Below are 15,145 nucleotides of genomic sequence, written 5' to 3'. Positions count from 1 at the left end.
TCATTTCGTGTAATAGGCCTACATGGTACCCTTTACCGTGTCGAACTGTAAGCGAATGACTAGCTAACATGATGAGGGAAATGCATGAACTTTTTGTCTATGAAATGTCCAACATGTCCCCCAGCATCCTGTGTGAGACTGGGAGTTACCGTCCAGTGGACACGGGCAGTTTTCATCTCTGCTCACTGCTTAATGTGAAACACACACAGACAGACACACACACACACCTGTTTCATATTCACATGAAACACACAATCGCAGACATAATACTGTTATTCTCGACCAAGAGCGTCATTGGCTCATCATTCCATCATTCCATCATTCCGGACCATGTGCTGTATAGAAAGACTTTCTCTCCCTGTCTTTGTCCCTCTTCAAGTGACAAGACAACAGCATACACTTACACATATACAGAGACAAGACTGTTCTTTAAAAAAAAAGAGGCAAAGGCATCGTTCCAGAAACAGAGTGACTGTAATGGTACGGTCCCTGTGAGCTTCTCTGAATCACCATCATCAACTATCATCACAGCTGTGTCTGTGACAGCCAGAGACACGTAACATCTAATTCCTAACATCTACGGCCTGGAGTGCAATCTCATCGCAACTTAAGACTGAACTGAAACGTTCTGCACAGTTCTCGAGCCCTTTGTGTCAGGGCACATAATGGAAAAAGGAACTGCACAAAACACAAAGGACTGACTTATGTCACAGACTGACGCATGCTATTGTGTGCTTTCTCAGTCTGTGCATTGTTGTACATTTAGCAAAATTCTGATTGTAGCAGAAAGCCTGCCTTACATTAATGGTTCTTACAGTTGGAGATTTTGCTCTTCTCTCTACTTCATGTTATTATGACCTGTCCTAGTTGGGACCATTTTATAATTCATGCTATGTAGTGTTTGTAGCTGTTTTGTCCTCTGACGTATTTTTAACTCGCCTAATATTTATTTAGCCCTGTTTTTGTTGTTGTTTATCGGACAAGCTGTGAGAAATTCACAGCATGCACATGTAATTGGTGAACCCAACATTTCTTAATGCCTCACAGCGAAGCTTGTTGAGACACTAGTATGGCGTGGAGTGCACCGCGAGATCAGAAACACTAAAAAACTGTGGTTGACCTGTGGTTTCATAGTGATGCTGAATGATCTGCCCCAATGAGCAAGTACGGCTTTGAGAACTACTCAGGGGGCGCGTTTCCCAAAAACATAGTTGCTAACTAAGTTAGCAACTTTGTTGGTTGCAATGCAATTTCCCATTGCCAACCAACTAAGTTGCTAACATGTTAGCAACTATGGTTTTGGGAAACACGCCCCAGTTCATTATATATCTGTTTGTACAGTGTCTTTTAAAGGGTAGCATCGCATAATGGTCCAAGATCCAGGGGCCACACGTCATAGAGCAACACTGCTAGAACGTAGTGTTGTCGGACTGCCAGAGAAGTATGCTGCAAGGCAAGGTTACTGGCTTGTCCACATAACTTTAGGAGTAACAGCTGATGTCCAAACAACACACCACTTTACAAACAAAGCTCCCCCCCCCCCCCCAAAGCTACCCGGATTACGCAGTTAACTTAGTAACTTGCGCTTTGTAGTACAGCCCTCTGGATGGCTAGGTGAAGGGCAGAGGATTTGAGAGATCAAGTAGTGAGGAGCAAGTATACATACAGTGGCATATCCAACAGTGGATGTGAGTGTGTTTGGGACTGTCTAAAGCAAGACTTGAATTTTTATTTGTTTTGACAGTTCAGCTCAAGGGGGAAAAAAGCACTTCAAAATGTGAACTGGAAGGTTATTCTGTGGTCCAAGACCAGTTTATTTGTGAGTGTGTGCTTTAAGTTGACTGTACTGTTTTGTGGCGAATGTACATGCTTTGTGGGGAAAGTACACACCTTTCTTTGTTCTGAGCAGTGCAAGGTTTACACCCTAATAATTCTTTTCTCCTGCCACATCATATGAAAGGCACCTTTTGGTCATCACTGACCATAGTTTACTTTGTCCACTTACTGCATGTATATGAGTTTTGTTAAACTGTTTTTTGTTTTTGTTTAAGCTTGTTTACCAATGGGATGACATTAAAATGAATGAATACTTTATCTATGAAACTTAAAACCCTGTTAGCCTGCTGTTTATGGCAACAGCATTATTTTGGAATACATGAAAAAATACAGGAAAAACATTAGACCAACACTATAAAGTACCATAGACTATACAGTCTATGTAAAGTACAGTATCTAGCATGGCTTGAGCATAACTATGTGTAGCTCTTTAAGGCTGGAGCGTCTTAGCTTTCGTATGACAAGTGTACGTTCCTGAAGGATGTAAACCACATCGATAAAACCTGATGAGGGACACCTGATTCAGAGCCAGGGTGAATTACATTTAGTTGAAAGGAGGCATAATCCACACTGTGGTATGATTTGCCATTTCTCATCTCACTGGCCTGGTGAAAGCTGCATGGCCATTATTGACTGTCCTTCAAGTACATCATCTTCAAATCAATTACAGGAAGGGGTACTGCTTGGTGACACTTTTGATGGCTTTGCTGGATATGTTGGGAGAGTGGAAAGTACGCTTGTGTGTTTTTGATTTTGAAGGTAACTACATGAAGTGTAAGCCCAGTATAAAAAAAAAAACATGTCATTGCTGTAATTAACTTTTTAAAAAATGTTTTTCATTACTAATAATTTAAACATACCTCTTTAATATTAAGCTTTTTTTTTTATTAAACATGACTTTAGATATTTTATAATGTCTCACACCACAGTGCTTTTAAAAAAAAAATAAAATCACTACATGCATCATATTCCTTTTCTCCAAGCTTTATATTGAGGCAATTCTAAGCTGAAGGTCTTGGTCTGCAATTGTTTTATGCAGTGTCTTGATCATATCTTTCCTTTGTTGTATCATGTCCATCTCCGTATGAAGGTTTACAATCATCTGACACAATCAATCATATGACTTACTGAAGGTATTTTAAAAGAAATTAAAAGGAACTTCAAATAAGGCAACTTTTCCTGTGTGGTTATTTCTTCAGTACTGCTATCTTTGAAGTACTTTAATACAAACCAATACAATTGCAATGCAGGCAGCTTCCTCATCCACGGTAATATAGGCCAGGGCACAGATGTGTTCCTTTGGGAGGCTAAACCCATGATGCTGGTATTGGTAGTGTGTAACATTCTTAGGAGCAGATGTATGAAATGAGTATAGAAGTTAATGTGTAAATTAAGTTATAGTGTACCGTAATGGTCCAAAGTTACAACACATCTTTTTGTCCTGACCATTTTTGAAAGAATTAGTATTCTATGCAGTCTATTCTATACAGTTGTGCCTAACTGCATCTTTATGCCATATATTTCTCCCAAAATATATGGCAAAACACACTGCTGATCCCTGATAAACCTTCCATATAAATCATATAGGTAAACAATTGATCCTGCATCCAAACAATGACAGTATCTACTTCAGGACAAAGAGAAATAGTCATTGTTGTTACTTCATGAATCGTCTTGGGCCGTTTAATCATCCAAAACAATACAGCCATTTAATGCACACTCTGGAATGACATAGGTGTTTCTTTCTTGCTCATCATCAAGGTATTTTTTATTATATTCTAAAAAATATTTTCCTCATTTCGGTAAAAAAAATCTTTAAACAAAGCTATTCACTGTAGTTTTGGACTGGGATTATTATAGTCAGACTCGAGATCATAACCTTAAACAAGTGTCACAGGAACACAATCTCTCAAAACTCAATGAACTGACATCACAGTAAAGAGCAGTAAACCTAATACCATGAAACTCCCATAAGGCTTTGCAGTTCGCAGACAGACAGAGACAAAACAAGTTAAGTAAGAGGTTTAACAGATGGGAGAACTACGAGCATATTGTTGGCCCTGAGGAAAAGCTGGGGGAACGATGTGGTCTCGTCTCTTCTCTTCTCAAAGAACCCTGGCTCTGGGCATCATGGGAAAAACTTCTGAGGCACCATGGGTAGGTGAGTGTAAAACAAACAAACAAACAAACAAACAAAAAACAAAAATCACAAAAATAAAATGAAGGACGTCAGTAGGACGCGGTCCCTTTCCTACACCAGCAGAGTCCTCTCTCCGTTTCTCCATCTTTCCCCATCTCTCTCTCTCTCTTTCCATCCATCTGTCCATCCGGCTACCTGTCGGTCTGTCCATGCAGTGGTTAGGATATCACCTCCGTGTGGGAGGACGTGGCCTCCACTAGCGTGAGCTGCTGCTCTGAGTCCAGCTCCTCGGCCTTGACGATGACCGCTCCTTCCGACAGCACCAGGAGCTCCTCCCCGGCGTGCGCCGAGCTCTCCACCACCACCTCCTCCTCCTCCACCACCTCCTCCTCCTCCTCCTCGTCGTGCGGTGCGCCCTGCTCCTCGCCAGTGGCGTTGCCGTTGCTCTGGCCGTGGCTGATGGCTTGCAGTTTGATGCGGTACTGCTCGGCTTCCTGCTCCTTCCTCATGAGCTGCTGCCGGTACTCCTGCACCTTGCAGTTCGCCTCCTGCAGCTGCCGCTGCAGCAACTCCTGCTCAGGGAGGCAACACACAAGACAGCTCAACAACAGCGTACAAAACAACACAAATGACTATTTCACTCAAAAATAACATCAACAACGAAAAACAACACAGACAACTCACTCAATAGCACTAATACTAATACTAATGGTTGTTGTTACTCTTGTTACGATCAGGGGGGTATTCCAAGTACATGGTTTAGTTGCAAACCTTGGTAAGTTAACTCAGAGTAAGTAAACCTCCAACAACAAGAGCCTTATGGCATTGATTTGTTTGGCGAATGAAGCCATACAGCTCTTCTATTAGGAGGTTTACCACTTACTCTGAGTTAACTTTCCCAAGTTTGTCACTAAACCACATACTTGGAATACCCCCCAGTAGTATTTGTAACAGTAGTAATAATAGGAGTAGTATATCATTATTATGAAAGTGATGGTAACATTAGTAGTAATGGTAGTAGAACTAATAGCAATAGTACAAGTAATTGAATGTATTACTCTTCATTCTCAATCTTTGTATTAAGGCCTACCGTGTCTTCAGCTTCTGTGTGATTGGCTGAGATTTCGATCTTTCTTTTCCTGGCAGGAGGTGGCTGGGGCTCCTCCTCCACGACCTCCTCTGTGATCTGATTGGCTGGGACCGCCAACACTGAAGAGAACAATCAAGATGCGTTAGTCCAAACTTACAATCAAACCATCTTCAATTCAATGTGACTAAAAACTAAAAAAATAGTATGTTAAAGAATGTTTTTCTTTCTGTAAGAGGAAGGGACATTTGGTTTGGATACCTCTTGGGACAAGTGGCTACATATGACAAAACTAAAATTGTGATTGCTCATATGTTCAGTACTATAAAAGAGCACATTTGGGACACCTGAAGCTTAAAAGTCTTCTTGAAGGAACTGTACACCAATTTAAAGACTTACTCTGCTGACCGTGTTGCATGGTCACAAAGAACGGCTGTGACAGCCCGCCTGTCGTCTGCAGGTTGCCATGCTGATCTGTTACTATGGTGATGACCCTTTGACCTCCCTCATTGACCATTTGTTGAATGCTGGAATCCAGGGTGCTGGCAGCGATGGCCTCCTCAGTGTCGCCTGGAGAGAGGCGGAGAACGACACAGAACAGCAGGTTTCGGTGGTTAGGCAGGACACTTCTCCCAAATTAAATATACAGTACAGCCAATCACATTTGAGTTTACATCACATTCATTTCAAAGATTCTTTCATCCAAAGTACAGCACAACAGAGATGCACCTCTTTATCAATGTGCATTTATCCATTTATCAGTAGTGGAAGTGGTGGTTAGTGTTACCACCTGTGTTCTGTGGGTATTGAACCCATAACCATGATGATGTTAGCACCTTGCCTGTTGAGTGACACAGCCCTTACCTGAGTTATTCTTGATGAGGTCAGCCAGGTTCACGACCCCTCCCTGCATCCCCGGGATGGCCTGGATGATGAACTGAGGCCCCGACGCTCCACCAGTGATGCCCGCTTCAGCGCTGATGTTCACCTGGGTCTGCATGGCCTCCTGAAATGAGCACAAGCGGGTCAACCAACAACTAGGCCACAGAGACTTAAAGGAAAACTCTGGCGATTTTTCATATAGGTCACCGAGTACTGTCGTTACAAAAAACAAACAAACAGTGTAGCACTGTAGCTGTCTGGCTGATCTAGCTGTTGGCTGCAGGTAACACCGATTTCTTTGGGGGGTTTTCCGTACAGAAAGTACTCGTGACCTCGAGAAACAGAGATCTGTGAAAAATTACTCCTTTAACTCAACAGAGAACATATAGCAGGCTGTGCAACATGTGAGGTACTGTATAGTCCAACTTGTTCATGAGGTAAACAATAAGATAAGGTTAATAATTAAACTGCAGTACATAAGATAGGATAATCCTTTCCCACACCAGGTCCATGCGACCAATGGAGGAGATGCGCCAAATGAACATAAAGCCCTGATAAAGCCCTCATAAATGACCACTTAACAAGAACAATGACATTTTTGACAACAAGATTATTATACAATAGTTACAACTGAAAAGCAAAGGAGTCGAATAGATTTGTAACTCAATAAGACAAAATGGAAAGAGGCCAAATAATCAGTATATTGATTATGTTGTTTTCATAATAGTTGGGAAGTCAAAATTGAAATTGAAATTCGATTGTTTGCACAGCCCATACTCTCCCATTAAACCTGTTTCACCATAGCATACCTGTAACAATATGATGAGGTCAGCATTCTGGATGTCGATCGCAATGTCAAGTGGCGTCTTGTCGAATTTACTGAGGGCATGTGCGTCAGCACCGTGTTTCAGTAGCATCTCGGCCACCTTGTGGTAGCCATGCTGCGTTGCCCAGTGTAGAGCGGTCATCTTCAGCATGTCTTTGGCATTGATGTCCGCGCCACTCTGAGGAGACAGGAGTTTAGTGAGTCAGATCGCTATCTTAAAGAGACAGACTTAAGTCCAAGTAAGTAAGAAGTAAGTACAAAAAAAAAAGTGTGCTTGTTTACATTTCTCAGTGCTTCTAAAAATGACTACAAATATACAGCTAAAGCCATTAATATCTTTTTTTATATAGAACTGCAAGCTGCTCCATCAGCTACATGCTAATCCTTGCCATATAGTAGAAAAGGCAACTGACTAATCATCATCTTTAAAAAAAATTAAAAAAAAAACAGTAGGAGGCTCACCCTGACAAGCAACTCCACGATAACAGCATGTCCCTCAGCAGCTGCCATGTGCAGAGGGGTCCTGTCCACTTTGGTGCGGGCATCCCTGCTGACGCCTGCGCGGAGAAGCACTTCTGCCGTGGAGTAGTGCCCATGCTGGGCAGCCAGGTGCAGGGGCGATGTGCCCAGCTACCGGAAGAGACCAGCACATCACTCAATATCAACATTCTGACAGACAACAGACCTCATAATATAAGTATTAATAACTAATTCATTATTATTGTTAGTTAACAATCTGGAATGATTAATGTTATTAATGACTAATAGCATCCTGACAGATATTACTTATTAGTATATGACAAAAGAAATGACAGAGAGAGACAAGATCAGCAAGTTCATTTTAAAATTTTTTAAAACTCTTTGTAAGAGTCTTTTTTAAATATATATATATATATATTATATATATATATATATATATATATATATATATATATATATATATAGAGAGAGAGAGAGAGAGAGAGATAGAGAGAGAAGAGAGTGACAGGAAGCGAGTGGGAGAGAGAGATGGGGTGGGATCGGAAATAACCCAGGCCGGATTCGAACCCCGGGCCCGTGGGCAAGTGTCAAGTCAAGTCATGTCAAATTTATTTATATAGCGTATTTCACTGCGGTCATTCAGTGTGCTTTACAAAAGCAAGGAGTAATAGTAAACAAAATAAGGTGGACCCGAATATGGGACGGGCGCTGTACCCAGTTGAGCCCCCATTAGTTTCCCAGCACCCCCTTTAAGTTTCTTTTTGACTGATAATATCGTCTCCATCTCTTCCCTCAACTCCGGTCCAATCCTCTCCTCTTTCTCTGACTGCTCTCATTTCTGCTCCTTAACTTTCTCTCCTCTTTTCAAAACATTCTGTCCTCTGCTCTCCACTCACTCACCTCATCGTGTCTCTCAGAATGACAGGGAGACAAGATCACTAATTGGTCAGATCACAAATCATGGATTTTCACCATTTCATAATTTCAACACTTTGAAAAACCAACATTCCCAGAGTATGCTGTCAGGTGAGGTTAAGGAGTTGGGAGAAGGGAAAGGGAAGGAGAAGGGAAAAGTTGAGGTCATTGCTCTTACCCAGTCTGTGGTGAAAGGTGCTCCATTGGCCATCAGTGTTCGGACCTCATCGTCCTCTCCTTTCCGCGCAGCCTCTAGAAGCCGCTTCCCCAAATCCACCAGCGACATCTGACACATAAAAATGCATGTTTCTTTTTATTGATGGATTGAATGAATGAATGAATGAATGAATCAATCAATCAATCAATCAATCAATGGCCACACAAACCACAAACAGTTGCATGCATTACACACACATATTTTCGAATCTGTCGTCCTTTGCCGATACCCTACCCTGTATCATATGTCATTCCTTGCATTACTTTGACATGATTAAACATTTCTTTAACAATATTAGCTTGATGTATTTTGAAGTGTGATAAGTCATTAGTGAGGAACTTCAGGCTACACACTTGTGACTGGATGCATGCAAGATGAGCCATAAGGGGAAAGGGGAGGCTGATGTAATTGTGATGTTATACCGAAATGCGGTACCCAGACACTTGACTTTTTACAGCTCTAATACAGGCAATTACTCTCCATCACCGATTTCAATTCTCAGCTTAGGTAATGCACAATTGCGAGGGAACATCAAAACTCTTAAGGTCTTGATGAGATGTCCATGCAGTAATGCATGTAAAGTTATAATCTCTGGACATGTCAGGGGTTGGTATGTATTGCCAGCAAGTCAGATGGATGGATAATGCGAACTCCACTGTACTGACCAGCGGAGAGTTGCAGCATGCGTTTCTCGTTACATTAAAAGAATAAATGAACAGTTACAATGACAAAACAGTCTGCGTTGTTACAAACAGATGTTTAATGTTTACGGTAACCTTTTTGTCCAAACACAAATAAGCTGGATATAATATGTATTTATCATATACGTTGCACAATAACAGATTGTGGTCACATTTCGCGCTAACTGTGCTTAGGAGAAGCCATTTTATGCTATCCCAGAAAACTACACATAACTAGCGAGCTAACAAGGTGAGCATGCTGTCGATAGCTGGCTAGCTAGGCAAAAAGAACCAGGGAATGTCATGTGTTATGATGTTGTCATATCAGGTAACGATATTAAAAGACAATCATAACAGGTAGACAAACAGGAAACTCATTGATATTAACTTGTAGGTTTTCCGGGGGAAGTCAGAGAAAATCTAATTTTACAAGAGAAAAAACTACTTCCACATCCGGTGAGAACGAGTAGCATCCACTGCGAGGATTTCGCGGCAAGGTTTCAATTAATAGCTTTGCAATTAAAGAGGGATACGTTTCCACTTGCCGAGACTACATGAAGCATTAACTTAGGTCTGGAATGTTATTTAAGTCAATCGGTGATGCAATTTATAATGTAGGTGTTAAGATTTTAATGTTGAGTTGGCTGGTCAATTCCACAGATGTTAGCAAAGTAGCAACCTAGCTAGCAATAGCTTGCATAAACTTTTAAAGTAACATGGTCAAGTTGGGTCCGTGAAATTTGTTTTGCAATTACATAACATTCATAAGGATAGACTGCTGCTTTACATTAACACACCTTTTCCATTACAGCATAGCCACGAGTAGTAATTAGACATCCACTATGGATGGCAGCGTTCACGTAAAGTTTCATGTTATTAGCAGGCTAGCTTACAATTTAGCATCTGGCTAACTACGCACACTACGTTAACTTTGCCGTTTTCAAAATGCTTTCTGCGTTTATGCTACATCTGGGTGAATCGTCTTACCTTTCTCTGTCGTTGGTGGAGAAATGTTTTGATGCAGATCTATATCCACATTAGATGGACTGATTTTTCCTTTCTAGCCCGACAACTTTATGAAAACAAATATTGTTTTAGATTTTCCCTCGGTTCAAAGATGGCAGCCGATGCCACCGGAAGTAAAACGGAAAAGGTCAACTCAGTCTTTTTTTAAAAAAAAACTCTTCATTGCAGATACCTCCTTGTTCAAAAATATAATCAGTAAAATGTTTATTATGGCCTCCTTACGCCAAACAACTTTGACAAGATTTGGGAAAGATTCTTGAAAGATTGGAGTCTTTTAACGAATCTCACCCATTCAAGCTTTACTAAAAAGTCTACAATCTTAAAGAATCTTTCCCAAGTCTTATCAAAGTTGTTTGGTGTATAAGGAGGCCATTAGATCATTTTCCCAATTTCATCAACACCTTAGTGTCATCTAACAAATGTTTCCAAGATTACAAGAAGGATAAGGCATTATTATTGATTGGCCATGTAGGACTAAACTGGGTCTTTGTGCATCATCAACCCACACTCTATAACCATGTTGCTAACTGTCCACTTCTTGAAAATTGTGAATCTAACATTCTAATCAAAACTTGTCTGCAATTTTCCTCTATATTCTATGTTACTGGGCTTTTTTGCCAGCATTAATCTGGTGGTCAGGTAAATGTGGTCTAGCCTAAATACAAAGACCTAGAAGAGAAAACCATGGTTTGCACAATTTTATATGAAGTCATTCTGCAATACCATTTTCTTTTTACGTTACCAGCCAGCCAGTTGTATCATTTTAGAAGTTACACAATTGGTGTTATCTATCAAACAGTATAATGTCAACTAAGACCAAAAGAGACCAGTAAATCCAGTAAAAATGGAACCAGTAAACATACCACACCAATGCCAAGTATGCCATTAAGATGTTTATTCATGGAGAATGTTTTTAAAATGCATTTTTATGACCGATATTACCTTGATCCTTCAGTTTTGTTTTCATAGTTAAACCAAAAAAAGGTCAGAGTATCTTAGACAAAATGCACAACTAAATGTGTAGTGATACATTGGCTAACTTTGCAGTCACATTTCATTAGGCATCCTAACAATATAGACCCACATTACCACACCCCTTTACATCGTCTCACCACGGACATTCACCAACAATACAATTTGCAGTCAAATATGGATGGAATCCAACAGCGAAATTGTCTCAATTTACTCAGCCTTCATTTCAAAGAAATAACCAGAAAAATGAAAAATACATAAAGAAAAATACAATCATGGTAGGCTTTTATAGTCTTACTTTTCTGAGGCCTGCTCAAAACAGACTGAAAGCAGCATAAAATACTCAGGAAAAAGAAATCTCAAATAAACAGAAGGCAACTGATATAAACAGTTTCTCCATTGCACGCTATAAAACATCAAAACATCCAACAATATTTGTATCTGGTTGAAGGCAAGCACCATCCATCATAACCTTTTAATGTGTGTGAATTCCAGGCTGTTTTGGCATGACTTAAGACACTCAATCTACAGTCGCAATTCCCTTTCTTGTTTTTCATATTCTGCCTCAGTGAAAGAGATGCCAGACTTCTGCATCATCTATACCAGCCCCTCCTCTCATCCCTCCCCCCAACTATATTTGTAATGGTTACAAGAAGAGTGAACACTGATAGAGAACCATTATAAATTAACGTTGAATACATCTAGTGTTACTTCCCATTATATGCATTGCTAGACTCACTCTTAGGGCAGGGAATTGGTAGAAGGATTTGTGTGTGTGTGTGTGTGTTAGGAGGGTGATCAACCACAAGTTAATTTTGAACATTAGCAGTGTGAGATATTAGGGTCATCACAGTAGTCAATTCAACCTCAGATAATCTTTTTTTTTTTTTTTTAAGCCTTCTTTAAAACATAAGGGTTACTTGCAAGATTTTTAACATAATTTCCAAATGTTCTGAACTGGTTTATTCAGAACAAAACTTATCCTGACCATGGTGAAACACAGGTACTGGCAGTATATAACCTCACAAGAGCAAATTGAAATCGAGTGCGTCAATACTGGCAATAGGCTCTCTCCAGTAGTTGAAGCTGGTGTACTCGGATAACTCGTGATCCACTTGTTCCTCACGCTTCTGGGACAACTTCTGCTTCTTGGTCTGGTTCTTCTGGATGGGCACCACCTTACCCAGGTCCTCCAACTCAGTCAAATCCAGCTCAGGGATTGGCTGCCTCCAGAATAGGAAGGAGTCATATTGGCTGTTGGAAGTCTCCAGCATTTTCATCTGAATTATGGACAGACAGGTGATTAAGGCAGATGCAGCAACATTAAAATAACTCAACTTCCTAAGGAACTTAATTGATGATCATGAGTGTATATCCTTAGAAGTGGATGATGTAGATAGCACATGTTATGTACTCAGTGCTACGTTTACTATGTTTGTCTCAGCAAGCATGTAGTAGAAGTGGGACTGCCTATTTCTGACTTGTTTACACTTTATTTTTAGGTGGCTATTGCATCCTTCTCAAAAGGTTATTCCCAGAAGACAGTTCGCTTTCCGGGGGCATACTAGTTCGGCTTACATGTCCAGATAGGGAGAAGATATTTCCCACACCAATCATTCTTACACGCCATCATCATTAGAAACCTCTCATGACTATTCGCTTTGAACCTATTAAAAATACAAGTAACAAGTCGAGGATAAACCACCTCCCCAGACGAGCAAGTAGGCCTAAGCCCATCATGAAAACGGTGCGGAATCCTCTGATGCGCATGTAATTTTCACTAGCCTACTGTGTGCAAAGCAAATTAACCTCGCCAGTCCTGAACCAACGATTTTAAATAGGCCTATCTGATCATTGTAAATCTTCGTCTAGTATACGCAATTTTCGAGGGGCATGCACTGATCGACTCCACACTAGCAACTGAACATCCAAACAAATAGCCTAATATGCCATTGTCAATTTGGCAACCTCCTTTAATTTCTTGAAACAGTGGAACTGGGTCATGCAATCTCGCCTAGCTAGACAGTGGGCTAGGAACTGACAAGCTCCACCGTGACAAAGCGTTTTGAAGATAGGCTATCTATAGCATTCTCAGTTCACCACGACCAAATTACCTCACATGTAATTAATGTAGCAATGCGTCGTGGTTCATATGTAGAAAAAGCAACGGACTGTGAGGTCTTGAATCTAAGACCGGAACACATACTGAATTGATTTTGAACTGATATTGACAAATCGTAGGCTACAGCTTTCTATACACCAAGAAAAAAGGTATTTTCCGAAAGAGACAGGTTTAATACGCCAAACAGTGCTCAACCAGCCTAAATCCCAAAAGCACGCACCCAGATAGGCAAATAAATACCCCGATACAATTCTGACCTGGTTACCGTTTAGATGTAGCCTATATTCGGAATCTGTTGCTTATAAAAAGGTTTTTCTTATGGCTGTATTCCTTTGTTCGCGTTGACCGGTGCTTGCACTGCTGTCAGTCCGTCTGTTTCTTATAAAAGCAGGTTCACAAGCCGGCTTTTTCAAGCAGCAATCAGCCACACCCACGACTGTCCCAGACGCAATTTGCCCATCTCCGTGACGATAGGCCACTGCTACGTCTTAAGCCCATGCAGCATTTTAAGTAACAATGGGTGAACAAATAATGGAGTAGCCTATGCTGATCCCCCAAAATAGGGAAATTTATTTTATTTAGGACAAATAGGCTACAACGGTTTGAGCCAATAACTGCACGATGATAACTATTAATCAGCTTTTGTCGGGTTGTTGTCAAGCAGATTATGTAGTGCTTCAAAAGATTTTAATGGCCACAAAGTCTTCAGGATACAATGTTATCGTTGTCACAAAATTAACAGCATTTTGCTGACCTTTTAGGCTTGATGCTTCTTCAAACTTAGTTACAGTCAAATTCCTGTAGGAGGCGATGATGTACTGATTATGTTTCATTATCCCCTATCATGCAAGGTGATGCCTTACGGATGAGAGAGCAGTGTTTACTTCGTTCCTGGAGTTTGGACAAAGGGAGTGTGCATATTTGAGGTGAAAGAGAGCGCATAGGAATATTGGTGACCTTAATTATTAAAGGGCTATACTAAAATGAGGCCTCTGTAGCCTATGACATTGTTGAACTTTAAAGTTGCAGAAACATTTGAAGTCAGATAATCAGGAATCAGAAAGGTACAGAAGTGGAGACATTCTAATAGGGAGAGTTATCAAATTATTCTTACTGGAAATTGAAATAAACGGAGGAAAACGAACAAAAAAACAAGGAAAATATTATCTTCTAATTTCTTCACATTATTATGGCAAGCCATGTCTTGAAATACTTGTGTTTAGGATTTCACCTTTCACCTATTTCACCTTGAAAGTTCAACGGTAAAGTTGACTGGACTACATGGAGCACTTTTCAGCAAAAATCTGTGCTGCCCACAGAGTGCCCATGAGGGGTGGTCAACATTGGTCATGCACTCCCACTTGGTCAATATCCCTCTTTGTTGCCAACATTCTCTCCTCTCTCCACATTTACTGTCCACAGAGAGTTCAACTCACAGCTTGTTAAAAGTCCAGTCAGTGAATATGACAAATGGATAAGGCTATGAGCTCAACAGACAATCAAATTACACCCATTCTGTGCTTCAGAAGCAACCTGTTGACCGTGGTGATCCAGCCTAATGTTTGTTTATCATTTACAATGCCAGAACTGTGTGACTTTTTCAAGCATGCACTCTGAATAGAACTCTAGTCTTGACTGTGAGGAGCAATTTGCTGAATATAACAAATAGTCTTGGATAGAATCAATAACTACACCAAACTGATTAAACATCGGCAACATTTTGGGTGGACATTAAACTAATTGAACCTCCACAGAAAGTACTAGTGTGTTGAACCTTTTTGACAAGCGCCACTGTGTTCTAATCCCACCCAAGTCTGTTATCCTGGTGCCAACATTTTTTTGTAAACCACAGATTCACCTCTTGGAAAGAGGCAGAAATCAAAGGAGGCTTAGGAAGTCCGCAAGAAGAAAGTCAACAAATTATATTCTACCATGAATTACATGAAATTCGCCTGACAGTTC

General features: G+C 40.5%; 3 protein-coding genes across 3 annotated transcripts in view; 1 reads left to right on the top strand and 2 right to left on the bottom strand.

The window, feature by feature from the left end:
- The window catches only part of LOC143140666 (phosphatidylinositol 4-kinase beta-like), a 17,766-nt gene extending 14,762 nt beyond the window's left edge, over positions 1 to 3,004 (top strand). The window contains exon 11 of the mRNA XM_076301707.1: positions 1 to 3,004. This exon is cut by the window's left edge and continues 578 nt beyond it. The gene's annotated coding sequence lies outside the window, so the exon portion shown is untranslated.
- Positions 3,005 to 3,023: 19 nt separating this feature from the next.
- On the bottom strand, positions 3,024 to 10,190 carry gabpb2a (GA binding protein transcription factor subunit beta 2a). The gene is made up of 8 exons (XM_076301708.1): positions 10,051 to 10,190; positions 8,345 to 8,452; positions 7,234 to 7,401; positions 6,755 to 6,949; positions 5,928 to 6,069; positions 5,463 to 5,633; positions 5,067 to 5,185; positions 3,024 to 4,548 (listed from the first exon to the last, which is right to left on the bottom strand). Exons 2-8 carry the CDS (start codon positions 8,450 to 8,452, stop codon positions 4,195 to 4,197), a joined length of 1,257 nt encoding a protein of 418 aa, XP_076157823.1. The 5' UTR covers positions 10,051 to 10,190; the 3' UTR covers positions 3,024 to 4,194.
- A 956-nt stretch (positions 10,191 to 11,146) lies between these two features.
- mllt11 (MLLT11 transcription factor 7 cofactor) lies at positions 11,147 to 13,594 on the bottom strand. The gene is made up of 2 exons (XM_076300959.1): positions 13,449 to 13,594; positions 11,147 to 12,341 (listed from the first exon to the last, which is right to left on the bottom strand). Exon 2 carries the CDS (start codon positions 12,339 to 12,341, stop codon positions 12,084 to 12,086), a length of 258 nt encoding a protein of 85 aa, XP_076157074.1. The 5' UTR covers positions 13,449 to 13,594; the 3' UTR covers positions 11,147 to 12,083.
- Between the last annotated feature and the right edge of the window lie 1,551 nt (positions 13,595 to 15,145).

Source organism: Alosa pseudoharengus, unplaced genomic scaffold (assembly GCF_046254945.1).
Source record: "Alosa pseudoharengus isolate Yale_2024_CS ecotype anadromous, Long Island Sound unplaced genomic scaffold, YU_APseudo_1.1 YU_APseudo_1.1_scf_23, whole genome shotgun sequence".
In the NCBI taxonomy this organism is placed as follows: Eukaryota; Metazoa; Chordata; class Actinopteri; order Clupeiformes; family Clupeidae; genus Alosa; species Alosa pseudoharengus.
This window is presented reverse-complemented; position numbering and strand designations above follow the sequence as displayed.